The sequence below is a fragment of the Falco naumanni genome, chromosome 7 (genome assembly GCF_017639655.2).
Source record: "Falco naumanni isolate bFalNau1 chromosome 7, bFalNau1.pat, whole genome shotgun sequence".
NCBI classification, from domain to species: Eukaryota; Metazoa; Chordata; class Aves; order Falconiformes; family Falconidae; genus Falco; species Falco naumanni.
The window spans coordinates 18,490,659-18,506,885 of record NC_054060.1 but is presented as its reverse complement, the minus strand read 5'-3'; the positions used below and the strand labels follow the sequence as shown (position 1 = coordinate 18,506,885).

The 16,227-nt window shown below is 38.2% G+C and overlaps 1 protein-coding gene across 9 annotated transcripts in view; it reads right to left on the bottom strand.

Annotated features, from left to right (window-relative positions):
* Positions 1–16,227, bottom strand: part of TCF12 (transcription factor 12) — a 174,085-nt gene that overhangs the window by 95,401 nt on the left and 62,457 nt on the right. For all 9 annotated transcript variants that reach the window (XM_040600204.1, XM_040600208.1, XM_040600202.1 and 6 more), the window contains exon 6: positions 14,836–14,938. In XM_040600204.1, coding sequence (XP_040456138.1) covers positions 14,836–14,938 — 103 coding nt within the window. The remainder of the gene's footprint in view (positions 1–14,835; positions 14,939–16,227) is intronic.

The following is a 16,227-nucleotide window of genomic DNA, read 5'->3' as shown; positions in this document are numbered from 1 at the left end:
GGGGAAAAAAATTATTTAGCTTTGTCTTCCAAAACAGAAGATAGATGAGCAGCAATCCACACGATACTGATTTGAGCAAATACTTGAAAAGGGACAGGGAGGAGAAAGGCAGCACATCAGAAAACATGGCGCTCTGTACAAATGCAAAAGATGAACTATGGCCACCCAGCAATTCACAGTGACATTGCCACCCCCTTTTTAAATCACTGCAAAAGTCTGCTTGGGAAGAACAGGTGGGTTTTCTCAGTGGAGGGGGGAGTAGAGAAAGCGAAGGGCCACTGCCGCCTCCGTACGACCACAGACCTTGAACAGGCTACAGACGGGAAGGGGAGAACACAGGAACACACATTATCACAAAGGCAGTCAAAAGCAGAAAGGCAGGAAGGGTAAGGATGGAAGTAATTAAGGTGGGGGGGAAACAACAACAAAAGAAAGCGAGGAATAAAATGTACTTGCTGGTTTGTCACGTCCTATGTTTTATTGTTGACATACACTTCTATGAATTTGCAAAAATGGGGAAGATGCATCTTGCCACAACAAAATGGCCAATGCATATCATTTTAGACAACTGAATTTGAAAACTGAACAACTGGATATGAATTCAAGATTACCTGCTACAAATTTTAAACTATTTAAAAAGCAGAATTATATTTTAAAATATCTTAAGTTTTTAGGATTGAATACATTCTTCTTAGGGAGGTCCTCAAGGCTCCCCATAGCAAATTTAAGGACCACTGAAAGGAGGCAGTTGACCAGATACCTTGACACTTCAGGTTTTATTACCAGCTGCCACTAATCCTGTCTTACAGGCCAATACAACCAAAGAACGTACCCAAAGAGAGACAATCAGGAAAACTATGACACTCATTACACACATTGGTTTATTAGCAGTTAAAAAAAAAAAAAAAAAAGAAGGAAAAAGATGCAGGAAAACACTGTATTCTGCTATTCTGCATTTACAAACACCTGACATGCCTCTTGTAAAAAATTAAATAAAAAAACCACTCAAAACAAAACACATTTAAAGTGATACTGTCCTTTTAAAGCCCAACTAGTTCTTTTTGTGCCTTATTTCTGATTCTGATCAGCAGCATTCTCTGCAATGTATGTATATGGTATGACCCCTTCTGTTATTTACAAGCAGAAATAAACTGTGAAAAACTTTGGATTTAGTACTTTCTGAACTGGTCACAGCAGAGTAAGCTCAGATGGCTAGTCGAACAGAACATCCTTAGGGAGACAGAGCCACCCCAGAGGCTTTGTGGGCAGAAAATCTTTAGGCAAAGTGATTCATCATGTGTGGCAAGATGACTGTGACATCTAAAGATTCTTGCCTGGAGCAGCATGGTACATGCTATAAGGGATCAAGCATTCTGAAAAGCATCCATGCACATCTCAGAAGCTTCAGTAAAAAAAAAGTTCATGTTTTAAATAACAGAATACTGGCTATTAAAAAATTGTGTATGTGAATTTGCGTCTTGTAGTGGAAAACTATGAAGTCCCCCTTCAGCTTGTCTGAACCTATGCTTTTGGCCTAACATAGAAACAAGCAAGATTTTACTAATTTTGCATTCCAACCTCACTCCTTCAGAGTCTAAACAAAGGATGTTTTAACATCTGGCTCATAATCCTTCCTCCAACGTAAGCAAGCCATAGCCTTGCAGGCTTATTTAGAAGTTGGCCATCAATAAATGATTATTTTTCCCACTTTAAAACATATTTTCCCATAATGGCTTTAATTATCCTCTTGTCTATTCACCATAACTTCTAGCTCTTCTAACAGAGAATTAGAGAATGCATTGCTACACCTCCACCGCAACAAGAGAACAAACAGGTTTGATCTGCCAAATAGAGTGCAGAGTAATCTGTCCTGTGCAGGACAATACTGTGCCCTACAGCACCCCTGGTCAGGATCTGCACTTAAAGGCCACTTAGAAGATAGGAGTTTTGAATGTACAAATGTCTCACAAACAAGCAAAAAGACCCACACTGGAATAAAGACGCCTCTACCATGGTATCCCACTAATAGCACTGGCCAGTAACAGGTGCACAGAGAAAGAACCACAAAACCCCAGAGCTAATGCGAAGAATGATACGCTCCAAATTTCAACGGTCATGTGTTACAGCCAACTAAGTACCATGCTATAAGCAACAACAGAGTGTAATCAGATGCAAAACTTACTTTCTTTACCTTTAAGTCGAAGGAAATAAAAAGAAAATATACCTACAAAGAGCAACACATCTGCACAAACCCAGAAAAAACGGCCTTTCTTAAAACAGTCCAAAAAAAAAAAAAGTCAACAGACCAAGGAAGACAGACAAGCCAGGTAAAGACAGGAAAAATCCCAGGGTGCAGATGAGTGTGAGCCTGATGGAAATGCTCAGGTGGAACAGTGGACTGATCCAGACGGGTGCATTCAAGGGACAAAAATACAAGTTTAACCGCCCAGTAAAACTACAGTAAAATTATACTCTATAGATTTGAGGACAGATAATTCTCTTGCCAGTTCTAGTGGAAATTAAAGTTTACATTATTTTCTACCTCTGATTTTTTAGCAATTTTTGAAGGAAATGAACTGGACCAATGACACACTATTTGTGTTGCATTAACAAAGAAGAAAGCAACATAAATGTATCACCAAGAAAATAGCAGAGATCAGATAGAAGGGCAGTGGCAACTTTAAAAACACAGTATTCAGTTCAATAGTAGTGTTGAGGTTGATTATCAGGGGAATAATGATGCTTAAAAGCACAGGTTAAAAAATGAAAAAAATTACTAGGGCCTGGGTAACATTTTCTCCTGATGAATCACTGCCTTTCAATTTGGTGTTTTATTTCACACTGGTTTACTGGCATTTGCACTATGTCTCTATTATGAGACCAAGCTGTATCTATGCTGAGGGAAGAGGGGGAGGCACCCAAAACAGAAACTCGGAGGAACACGATCAACAGGGAAGCTTGCCTCCTTCGTACTGCAGTGTCCACCAAGCACGACAGAGCCAGCTAAAGCCAGTGCCTGGAGATCAAGACATTTGTGTTCCACATTTTCTGCTATGTAGGTAAAACGAGAGAAATCAACACAGAAAATCCTCTATATTTTAAAAAAATCGTTCTTTACCCTTACTCAGTTCTAAATATCTTGCTGGCAGCCCGCTGTTTATTGTGTATACTTATGCAAACTCTCCTACATAAAATGGTTACCAACCGGAGAAACACATAGGCTTTTTCCTTATGCCAGCAAGCCATATTCCTTTTCATAGTTTGCAACTGTGCCACTGAACCAACAAACCCCAGCATTCCTCTTCTGACCCCTCTTCCTTCACCTGCCCCCCCCCCCCCCAAAAAAATACTGAAGAAAGAAAGAGGTTTATATTTCATTCAACAGCTTTACGAAGTTGTTTGGGTTTTTTAAACCATGTACCTTTTGAGCTACATTTCTAGGAAGATACATTCCTAATGTAACAGCAAAAATATAAATTAAATAAGGAATATACACATATACTGGACAAAAATATTCATTGTAATTGTGCACAGGGCTTAGTGCCAGATAGCTGTCAAACAAAGGAACAAAATCATACAGTTGTTTGGCACTCAAGGCTGAAATCATTGTGAAACATGTACTGTTTATAAATTGTCATTGATGAATAAAAGGAGCGAACAAAAAAAAAATTAAAGGAAACGCAGCCAAGCACCAGAAAGACAAGCCAATCATCACTCCTCCTCCCACCACTCACAGTAATCAAACAAAACAAAATAACCTCCAAAACCCCCAGCATACTGGGCAAGAACAACGTAGCGGTGCAAGGTAACTGAGCATTGCATGAACAAGTGACTTCAGACTGTGCTCTCTTAGTTCACCTCAAAGTACCCAGAAAAGGGATAGATTCAGACACCTGAAAAAAATGGTACTTTGATTTCTCAGCTTCGTTATTTATAAAGTAATATTTAAAACACCAGCAATGTTAATGACATTTATCTTAAGCTTAAAAATATCAATCCCAGAAGATGTAAAGAAAAATTGTTTCAGCAATGGCAAAATATATTAGAAGATCTTTCATCACAGAACATAGTGTTGCTGAAAAAAAATACCACATCATCTGTCATTGAGAAGAAAGATTTAATTCACATCAGGTGAAAGGATGACACTTCTCTAACTACAAACAGAATTGTATCCCGGAAAATAAGTCAGAGATCAGCTGCTGATCTTGCACAGCGGTACAAATTTCAGTATCTTTCAAACTTGAAGCTGTATAATAATGCAACACATCTACATGGAAACAAAATCACCTCTAAATTTAAAGAAAAAAACCTTGTAAATATAACAAAACACCAAACTTTTTTGACTGATAAGTAGAATATTAAGGTGTGCTAAATGCCATATGTACAACACACGTATGACCTTCTGTAGACTCCCCTGAAGTTAGGGTGACCCAGTCAGAAGATTCACTACATTTCACAAGGCCATGCAACTTGTAAAATAGGTAAGGCATATTTAAGAAATACGGTGCTGTAAGGAATTAATTTTTGTAAATCTCTATTCAAACAGGTCAATCAGACTGCAGTTTAAGTTGGGAAGTACCTCAAGATTCCAAATAAATATAGAAATACATTAAGTCTGACGTGACAGCTTGTAATGAACTAGCAGTATGTGAAACAAATAAATGTCATTAGAAAGAAATTAATCCAGTCAGAAATGGAAGTGTTATTTATCACAGCAAAATAGTAAGGCAAACTTCACTTTGCTCCTACAATGCAGAAAATGTACCTAAAACTGCAGTACCCTGATAAAGTCTACAAGTACACTCTTTCCTTTCTTACAGAACTTCTTTTTTTTAAACTTGATATGAATTTATTTATGATATAGCGATGCACTTAGGTACTCAGTGCAGACCCCAGGGATCACCCCTGAAGCTTCCAAGACTGCTAACAAGTCACACATTAGTCTCAAGACTTCTGCTTTCTATGTCCCATTGTATAAGAGGAAGAAATTGCAAGATGCCTTATTTGTGTTGCATTCGTGCCTAAAGTGCCAGGCTTATTGTAGAGGTTCCTATCATGCTGGCAAGTAAACTAAAATTTCGTTACAGACATTGTGACAATAGTACTGATTTTGCATGTGGTATGGGCAATCCCAAAATGAATTTACACATTCTACATTTACACATTACATATTTTGGTGCGCTTGGTTGCTAGCTACCTCAAAGGCTCACGGCCAGACCTCAGCAGTTTTAGGATAAAACCATAAAATGAGCCTCAACTTATTTCACTATTAGCTACTGTGCTTCTTCCCCATTCCCATTTCAATGAACCTTTTTTTATTTCATCACTGAACTTAAGGCAATTGCTTTCTTTAAAGGAATCAGTAGCAGTAATCCCAAATACTGCCAGTTTCTTTAATCCCGTACGTAACAAATCACATAAAATGACCTATCAACTCTCTCTTCTTTCATCTTCAGACGCGACACCCCGGTGAGTGTCTTCCAAAAAAAACACAGCCAAACAGCACCCTCCCTCCACCAAATGCCACCCTGGCGAAACTTCTACACATAAGGATAACAATGTTTCTGTTTCTGAAAGTGACCCTCCATCCGGATGCCTAAGAAATAACTCCTCAGAATTTTCAGCTGACTTCCCAACGTACATATATGCGTTAGTGACAGAAGCTGAACGCCCATCTGAAAGCCACAGTACTGTTAGCCTTCAGAAAAGCATAAAAAGGGCAGCAACCAAGAAAGCCTTGCAAATAAAGTAAGATACTACCATCACTTAATAGAGCAAGTCGCAATTCTCCAGTCTTCGGCACATTTCTGTTGCATGAGAATCTTTCACCTACTTTTCAGAAACAAAACTTCGGTGCAATACTGGACTGAAGTGAAAGCGTCCAGACTTTATTTTCAAATTCAATTTAAAAAAACTGTTGTTTTCTTTTGACAATACTTGTTCCATTAATCCACTATATATCTGAAGTATTGCACACCTACACCCTACACCTTAAAACTCTAGGGAAGCTGTAGCGGCCACTCAGGCAACTCACAAAACCAATAGTATTAGAGGTCAAACACCTTCATGCACCTAAAAAATAAAACTACATCTTTTATAGGCTTGCTCATTCAATGTCATCTGGTTTACTTTCCCCTGAGGTGTCTGTGTTTCTAAACAAAGTCAGGTTTCCAGCAGCAACACACATTTGACTCTCTAAAACCCAATCTCTAAAGAAAACTATTAACAACTTCAAATCATATTAATGCAAATACTATAATGCCCCAAATCACAAAAGCCACTTGTTTTGGCACGAGCAGCGTAGTTAGAACATTTTGGTTGATCAGTTCAGAATTTAATCACTAGATACAGGCTGCTGCATTTATTAAAAACTGGACTGCTAGCAACTGACAGGCTACAGTTACATGCACGCAAGAATGAAAAAAAAATAATGGAATTAAATAGAGATTAAATAAATGATTTTTTATGCACCTGGTGATAAGCAAACATCTTTATTGCAAAACAAAGACAAGCCATGAAAAATTACAAAATTATCTTTTAATCACCAGTGAGCTTTCTACAGTCTCCTATTTGAACAGGATAATAGTTATTATGTAGATCCCTGAGCAACTGCCTCATGGGGAAGTTACATCACCAGTATGGGAGAGATTCACCTCCTCCTCCCTTCTCCCTGGAAAGAAGCTTGGCGCCTTCAGACAGACTGAAATTTAAAATCCTACAGCTTCACCCAGCTGATCCCATCCACTGGAACGCATCTACAAGTGCCCAGGGATGGCAGGAACCACAGGAGAGAAATATGCCCTTTCAGCATTTCATGCACTGATGAGCCTTGTAACAGATAAACATACCCTACAGCAGCTAAACTGACATGTTACAACAATGAGGAAGCGCAAGACTTAAAAATTTCATCAGATTACTATTTATGCCCTTTTTCAAAGGCAGAATACACTGCGAATAAATCAACGCTCAAACATATCAGAGTGCATTAACCAAAAAACAAGCTTTGCAGAACAAATTTTATCAGAAGTAAAATATTCCCAAATTCAAAAGCCGCAGACTCGCACATTTAAATCCCCGGACTGGCAATTCAGAAGCACTTAGTACGACAAAAAACTCCAGGTTTAAGCGCAAGACCTTTTTGTAGCAGGCAAGTTTTCACCTTCCTCCACACGATGAACACTGGGTCCTGTTTGTTCTCCCATTAGCGCAGTGCAGGGCAGCGCTCCTGCCTGTGGGCCACCAGCCCCACTTACGGGATGGTACCTGCGCACTGGGAGCATCCAGTGAGAAGGTTACTAGCAGCTCTTCCTTGTACAATGTGCAATCACACAGCGTGACGGATTTTCAGGGAAACATGTCTTCACTTTCTTACTTGCCAGAAAGGAAACTTTTCTTTCCTTGAACTGCAGCGCTGCAGACTAAGTTTGAGAACAACTCCGAGATGATGAAAATCATCTAAACTTGTACAACGCTACCCAGGCTCGTTACGGATGAGCTGCCTCAGTGCTCCAGCATACTGGTGGATGGCCGACAGGGCAAGGGGAAGGCTGCCCGCTCCTCACCCCGGCAAGCCCCCTGCCAGCAGGCAGCTGCGGCCCCGCACCTACCTGGAAGACCCGCACCTGAGCACCACCTGAGGAGGGCTGTCAGCGCCCCTCCGCCAGCTGCTGGCTAGCCAGAGGATGGAGGTCTCAAGGGGGAGAGAGCACAAGCAGACACCTGCTACAGCATAACGTTACACAAAGGACACAAGCCCCCCACCCCACCCCCCACTGCATTTGTAGCGAGCCTTGAGGTATTACTGTATTTAAAGAAACGTTAGGAAAGCCATTTGAAATATTACTGTAAACAGAAGGGAAAACCAAGCTTAACACACACTCTTGTGAGCAAAAACCCAAGGGTAAAAATGCCCTGCACTTAGCGCTTTCACTAAATGACTGTGTAATTTAATTTCCCAGAAACCCATTAGCTTTCACAAAAGGAAAATGAAGAGCAGATGAGAGCAATTCTTTGGTGTGAGTGGAATTTATTTATTGTAATACCTGGGGGTGGGGGGAGAAATCAGAAACTGTACCAACAGACACAAAACACCATGACTCTAGAAAGCTTCATCCTACCAACCGGCAGCCCTGAGGTTTTATAGGTAGCGCTGAGAAAAGCCTGCCTCTGCTCAATACACCACACCACAGCCAGGACACAGCCACACGCAGAAACACCCCAGGACAAAAGGATTGCTAGCATTTAAAACAAAACAAAAATAAATAAATAAAGTTAAAAAAAAGAGGACCTCCATTTATTTACGGAAATTTTAGGTGTGCGTATATGAAGCAAGTGATACACATAATTATCTGGAAAAGAGGAAGAAATCGTTAAAATTTAACTGAACATGTTACTCTGGGTTTGAAATTTTCATTAAAACCCCGAAATACTACAAACTTCACATCAGGATTTTAGCAAATCCATAATATTTTATATAAACAGTGTCAATCTAGCAAATAAGCACAGCGACACGCCCCAAAAGGAAAACAAACATTCTCAGAAGGAAATTCAAATGTATGTCTTCCATTTGCCAGATTTATTATATGCAATGATTTGGAAAAAAATATTTTTTTAAAAAAAGAAACATAAGCCTACCTGAAACAACAAAACATGAAACTTCACTGGGATGAAGGAATCTCAACACTCACTTTGGGAAAAGTAGCCATGATGTATTACATATAGATGAGTCAGTGTTTTGATCTTTTTAGCTTTAATAATCAAAACGATAAGCAATTCAATAAAATGTAAGCATAATGCTGTGAAACTGCATAATGCCAGTTACTGTAAAGTGAATTTCAAGGAACTTTTCCAGCATGGGAAGTTTACAATCTATGGATTGTGCTGGACCCCTGTCTTAGAGGAGGAGACCGGTACCCCTAAGTATCATAACTGTGGACGATTCAGACTTGCATCTTTTATGCTCAGAAAAGTTTTTCTGAAGTCTTAACCGACAATAATATTTGACACAATCATGCACTATGGGAAGCTTATTAGTTATCCTTTTACAATTTTCCTTCAACTTACTGCCCTGCTCCTGTAAAATGAGATAAACTGAAGCACTTGTCATAATCTTTGTTGTACCTCTATTTTGTCATTTTCTTCTTTTAACATTCTCCTCTGTCTTCCTAATGAATTCTCTGAAAGATACAAAATATTCTGCCCCCACCATTCTCCAAGTTAATACCAATGTAACTGCATATAAGTTCTTTCAGATCAATCTTGCAATTACTTATGTCCCTGGAGATCATTTCCATTGTGATGTCTATTTTATTCCGTGTGTTAAATTAGTAATGACTATTATTTTGGACAAATACAAGCTCTGCCAACTCACTACTTGCATCTGCCCTCTCCCTTCCTAAAAGGTAATTAAAACAAGATTCCTAGTAAAAACTATAATGGCATCATTCATAATATTTGCCACATTCATAACTACTTACCCTTGCTTACTTCCTACTATTGCCTTCACCATCATAAGATCATTTAATAAGCTCTACTTCTTTGATTCGAAAACTCTTACTGAATGGCTACTGAAGAAGAAAACTAGCAGTTTTCATGAAGATTAGTTAAGATTCTTAACTGAGAAATAATTCAGATGCATGCCTTTTTTAAATTGTATTTTTAAGTTCAAAAGCCTCTCCTTTTACCAAGAATAACGCTTCCCAAATTATGATTTAAAAGGCTTGCGTCACCTGTTTGATAACAATATCAACACTGGAAAGCTTACAGAGAGGCTTCAGCTATTTACCATGTTGCTTCAAAAAATGCCCCAATGTTCATCTTTAAAAACTCTTACCACTCTATCCAAGCCAACTGGTGTACTTAACTTACTAGTCAAACAATAGATACTACAACTAAAATTACGTAGTAATTTCACTAGTTTGCAAGATGCACTGGCAGAAGCACAGCCATTCTTACAAACCTACACAATCAGGCAATCAAATCAATTAAGTGAACAGTAACTCTAAAATTAGAAGGTACCCTAATCCAGATATCGATCGCTTACTTCTATGATTGATCCACCAAATGAATCTTCAGTTTCACAGCAACTCAAAAGACTACCTTTGAAAATTCATGGAATTTGGCTTTGAGCATCTCTCCGCTCCTGACGCCCTTGACTTCACATGGCAGTTTCTACCCAGCACATACCTATTAACCACTTGCTACACCAGTGCAAGACAGTTAAGCACTAACAGAGGGTAAAATAAATGGTATGTGTATATATATATGTAATCTACTTGCAAACCCTGTCTTGCAAAGCCTGATGACAAACCACCCAAGTGATTGAAGCACGTCAAGTACTACCAACATTAAAGGAAGCCACACTGCAAAAAAACCCAAAATGTATTACTCTGCTTTCACCAATTTTTTTCAGTCAGGGCAAGAAGCAGGCTTACCATTCATATTCACAGTATAAATAGAGTACAAGAAACTATATTTTGATTAACACTTCGAATAATTTATAGCTCTACTCTAACAAGCGTCTACTCTCTCCCTTGTAAATACTGACTGATGTGTGTCCTGACTTCCCTGCATTGTCAGGTCCCCTGTACTCTTAATGCTAGCCATAAGAAAACATCATGGCCACACCTAGCATGAAGCAGAAGTTGGTTTGTTAGGAAGAGGAGCATAGTCGCCACCTCACTAGGATACTAACAAGAGCTGAGTGCTACAACATCAACAGATGATGTGAAACAAACCAGTAACCACAACACTGCAGTTGCTCTACTGGAGTTACTGAGCAGGTGAGGTCAGGAATCATCAAAATGTTTGGGTTGGAAGAGACCTTAAAGATCACCTAGTTCCAACCCCCCCCCCGCCTCCCCTGCCATTGGCAGGGACCCCTCCAACCAGCCCAGGCTGCCCCCAGCCCCATCCAGCCTGGCCTTGGGCACTGCCAGGGATGGGGCACCCACAGCTGCTCTGGGCAGCCTGGGCCAGTGCCTCACCACCCTCACAGTGAAGAATTTCTTCCCAATATCTAATTAAATCTCACCTTTTTTAGTTAAAAAACATTACCCCTTGTCCCCTCTACTAAAAAGTCTGTCCACATCTTTCTTAAAAGCCCCCTTAAAAAGATGCAAATTACCTAAAATCCTCCATTCCCACACATTCAGAGTTTCTGATTCTGACAGTGTCCAGTTACCTTGGTTGACAGGTCTTCAAATCCTGTGGCTACCTCAGGAGCATTCAGAGCTCTATGATTTAACCCAATTAAACTGTAAAGCAACTAGTTAAAGAAACAATGAGAAAATAAGGAAGTATACTTGAAAGTAAACTTGGAAGAATGATATCTCTCTCTCTACTCCAGGGATCAACTGTAACATGGCAAGCTTATGTTCAACTGCCATGTTTTCACTCACTATTGACTTAATTTTTTTAATTACTTTTATCATGTATAAGCTTGGGCAGTACACAGATGATGAACACTGAGCACAAGAGCCTTGCCTTTATCCTTTCTGCCTCTTGTGGAAAGACAGACACAGAAAATAAATTAAGTCACCCACTTCAAATTTTCAAGATGGACCAACAAAAACCCCTTTAAGCTATATTCAAGAAAGATCTGCTTGCTTTCTTCCTGGTAAGCAGCAGTGGAAAAGCTCAGTAGAACAAAGTCCAGGGAACAGCACAACAGAAGACACAATACCACATGCTTGAAGAGTCCTAGCAAAAACTGACCTCTACTTGCAAGTGCAGAGCACTAAAAAGCAGCATAATTACAGAGAAAAGAATCTCATATCCTGTGAGTAGTTTTCTAGAATGTAATTAAAACAGAAAGTGTTGAATAAGCAAAGATTATCAAGTCTAAATGGAGTTACAATACCACCAATATATCTTAGCCTGATTTTCTACATATCTCTATGGATACCAACAGACTATGCTGGTGCCAAGAGGATTCAGTGGTTTTACTTAAAATACAAGCAACGGCCCGTCTTTTTTTATACTAACAAATCAACAGGATAATTCTGGAATTCATTAGTGAAGAACACTAACCAATCCAACATAATAGCTTTACTTCCTCTGCAAAACACTTCAAAAAAATATCTAAATGAATATGGAAATGCATCTTTCTGTGGCAAATTGTTCATTATTGAATCATTATCAACTCTTGTTAGACAAAATTTTTCTCTTTTGCAACGTACAAGATCATTAAAATGTTTGAGAGCTCCATCATGAAAGACAGTGGCACTTTATAATCCACTATCTCTTCAGGCAAATATGCTTACGGCTGAGCACAATACACAAAATAACAACATACCCTTGACACACAATTCTTTCTTTTAATGGTGCTTTTAAGTGTTGACAGCAATGGTGCAATATGTTGTTGCTCTTTTTTATTTTTTTAAGTACTTTTTAACTATTTCAGAGATGTATTTCACTCACAATAAAATGCTGGGAAGGGATGCATCTCTTAGATCTTCAGCGTGGAACCCCAGATGCTCCATCGCTCCTATCAGCCTAGTGAGATCTTTCCTATAAGCTCATCAAGTTCATATTCTTAGCCTCCATCTCCTTTGAACCCCTGAAGATCAGACTGATCAATCAATGCATTAAATATCATCTACAGAAACTTATAAAATGAATGTTTTCATTCTGTTTATGGGGACATGCCTACAATTTGATATCTAAAAAAAATGTGTAACTTTTTTTTGGTCTAATGACTTAAGAAGAAACCTCATTTTCCTTTTCAATAATAAACAAAAAAACATGGGCACAGATAGTGGTACTGATAGAAAACTACTACTCAATGTTTTTATGTAGCTTTTATCATTCCTCTCTCCAAACTTCCAGCACTAACTTAAAATAAGCTGCAAAAATTCATGACGCAAAAGTATGATATACAAAGCTGTATGCTATACTACAACATAAGTAAAATTAAAACAATTTTTTCTTATGACAAGCAAAAAACCACAGGTGGAATACTTTTAAAAGCCTACTTTTAAAGTTTTGAGATGTACATTTCTTATACATGCCGAAAGCCTTCTATAGTTCTTTGCTGCATATAGAAGGAAATTAAGTACCACTGCTTCAGCAAAATAAAATCCTTAAGAACTGTTAGCCATAAAGCATTACAATACTATTTCAGTTCACAGCTACTTTGGGTAAGTGGCTGACTCACGTACATCTTACAATTAATTAATTCTTTAGAAAACAATCTCAATAGAGGATTCTTCTCAAATCTGTATTAACAAAGTAATTCTATTATGTCTAACAGAATCATCTAGACATCTCTTCAATAAAAATGAAAAACTAAGAAAATACAGTTGCACCAATTATTTTCTTCATATATTTTAAGGCATATATTGTATATAAATTGGATGACTCAATATAAAAGCATGAGCAAGTAGTTTCCTTTTGGTAATACCAATTTTTAAAAAACATCATGTATTTCTGTAAAATACAGCCAGTATCAGCTACAAAGCCTAAAGCCATTCCGTATGTGCTACTGATCAAAATACTGATGAAACAATTGAAGTAACTTGCATTTTTAGTCTCCTGTATTTACAAAAGGAGAGAACATACTTGCAATGGTATTGGGAGGAAGCTCTATTCTGCTTTATCAAAATAACTAAAGGAAACTACATGCTTTACTGTCCTCAGATACAAGTACCATTTACCAGCTGACTCGTACTCTCTGTAAACAAACACTACAGGGACAGTCATTTTAGTATTACATTTTTTCAGGTTCATATATGAAGGTTTAAACAAAATTCTGTTTTCAGCAGTAGCTGTGCTTTGTCTGCCTCCATTTCAGAGAAAACTAAAGTAGTAAACAAAGACTGAGCAAAGTAGAAAGATTTCCAAAAGAAATTGCAGACCACCAGGATTTGGATTTAGGTAATCCACTTAGATTACCATGGCTGTGTCTTAAAAGGACAATACTGAGATCACAAAATAGGTCATGTCTACAAGACACAGAATATGTAAGTGAAACAATGTCAAATGTACAAATTCAGAACAGAGTCATCCCAAATTTTAAGACAGAAAAAAAATGTATTTTTTTCCTGAGACCATGCATTGCCAAACAATAAATATTCGGAAATCAACATTTTAATGCTCCAAACTGGAACAGGGAGAGGAGTTTCAAAAAATGCCATCAATAGATTAATGTGTTTTAGGTAACACAAAAGTGCAGACAATAAAGAAAAAGCTTTCAATACCTAAGCCCACAACCTAATACACATTTTGCTTGGTTTTTTACCAGTTTCAAAAGCAGCAAATGCTGGACACCTGCAGGCCTGGAAACAACAACAGTATCTGCCCAGCAAAACAAGAGTTTGCATTTGTTTCTTAGAAGTGACAACACTTCTAATACCACAAGTATCAAATAAGTTAGAAAATTAAGAGGCAAGCCCTCAAATTATTATCTGAAGAAATGCCTGAAGTAAATTGTCAGGTAGTTCAGGAACTGATAGTGTTAGAAAAAAAATGTATTTTTTTTTAAATACACAAGTTTAAAATTGCTGTAGATGTCTTCTCAGCAAAACTTAAGGAAAATTCACTTGAAAATAATTTAGAATTTACAAGAGAAATGTAAAAATTAAAACAAAATGTATCAATTCCCAAGATCAAATTGAGAAAATCTAGGTGGTTCCTTCTTCTCAAAAGTCCTGGACAAGAGCCTTTATGAGGAAATCACCCAACATTAAAAAATTTCAATAGGAAAGTCAGTGTTGCTATGAGAAACAGAGCAACTTCCAGATGCTTGACATGTCAGGCCTAGACAAGGGAATGAAAAATGTCTCTTTCTGACCGAAGAGGCTTTGGGGGGATACTCGTAAAGAATTACCTACTTACCCATCAGATTTGAGTTCATGAAAGGTGTCGGGGACAATCCTTCATGGGGCCCTAATCGACTGTCATTCAAGTGATCACTGTAATGAGGACTGTCTGCAAAACCCTAGAGAAAAAAAAAAAGACCAGAGTATTAAACAGATTATTTGGCAGCCCTGCTAATTGAGTGTAATGACACTTTCCTAATTAAATGTGCAGAGTTACAATTGGTCATTAATCACAAAAGTTGGCTTTCAGGTCTATCTGACAGAAATTACTCCCTGCCCACATTTTACTTTCTTCCCTTCTTTTATTTCTCCCCCATCAAAAAGGAACCACGTAATTTCTTAATAATCTGTGTCCTCACAGACAGTATTTCTAAAAGTTGAATAATAGTGAGATATTTTGATATTTTAATCCTCTTAGTGTTAAGTCACTAACCACAGAGTCTAAAATTTGTCTGAAGAACTTGCAACTGTTTTTTGCGTTGTGGTTTTCTTTTCCCCTTAAGGTTTCTGTTTGCATTAATAACAACACAGTAAAAGGGACAGGAAGAGTCACTGACATTAGGAAAAAATGTTAGTGCAAATGAGAAGAAGAAATTCCATTTCCCCTTGCAGCCTGCTATTAATGTACAGATTAACAGGCATTTTGACACTATCACATTACTGAACAGCACAGCTCGCTGACAAAAGGTTTACTTCCAAACGGTGATTAAGCAAACAACTCTGGCATCCGATTTGCAAACAAGCACTCAAACTAAAATACTGTTTTGCACTTTTCTAGCATTAGTACAGCCAACTTAGCAGGCCTTGAAATGACCCTTACCCAGCCAGGAAACACTGGCTTATTGAAAGTTTTCACCAAAGGTATTGAGACACAGAAAACACAGAAGCCCTAGGATGCACAATATTATTTGATTAACCCAATTACTTAAAATTCTCTTTTGTACCTTTCAGAACACCTTCAGCTTTTCCATATAAAGGTGGTAATACGATATTTGTCATTCAGACTGATCAGATGTGCACTGAATCACTCATTCTGTACCAAAACATGACAGACCTGGCACTCAAAACTGCACCTCCTTTGTAGGCAAAGTTTTGAAAAACACTTTGTAAACTTTATCTTACAATTCCCTCTTATTTCCTTCTGTAAGTCTGGTGGAGAGAAATCAAAAGCTCAGGCCTAATTAAGGGGTGGGGGGGTGGGGGTGGAAATTGTTCACAGCTACCAGAAACCATCCGAAGTGCCCTGGGACTATAAAATCATCAATCACTGAACATTTATCATTTTTTTTCAGACTGCAGGCTCACGTTCAAGACAGCATTAATGGGGCTGAAACAGGCCTCACTATCTTTGCAGGCGTGCTGTCAGTTCTACCAGAGGGCTAGTAACTGAGGGGTAAATAACTGTCAG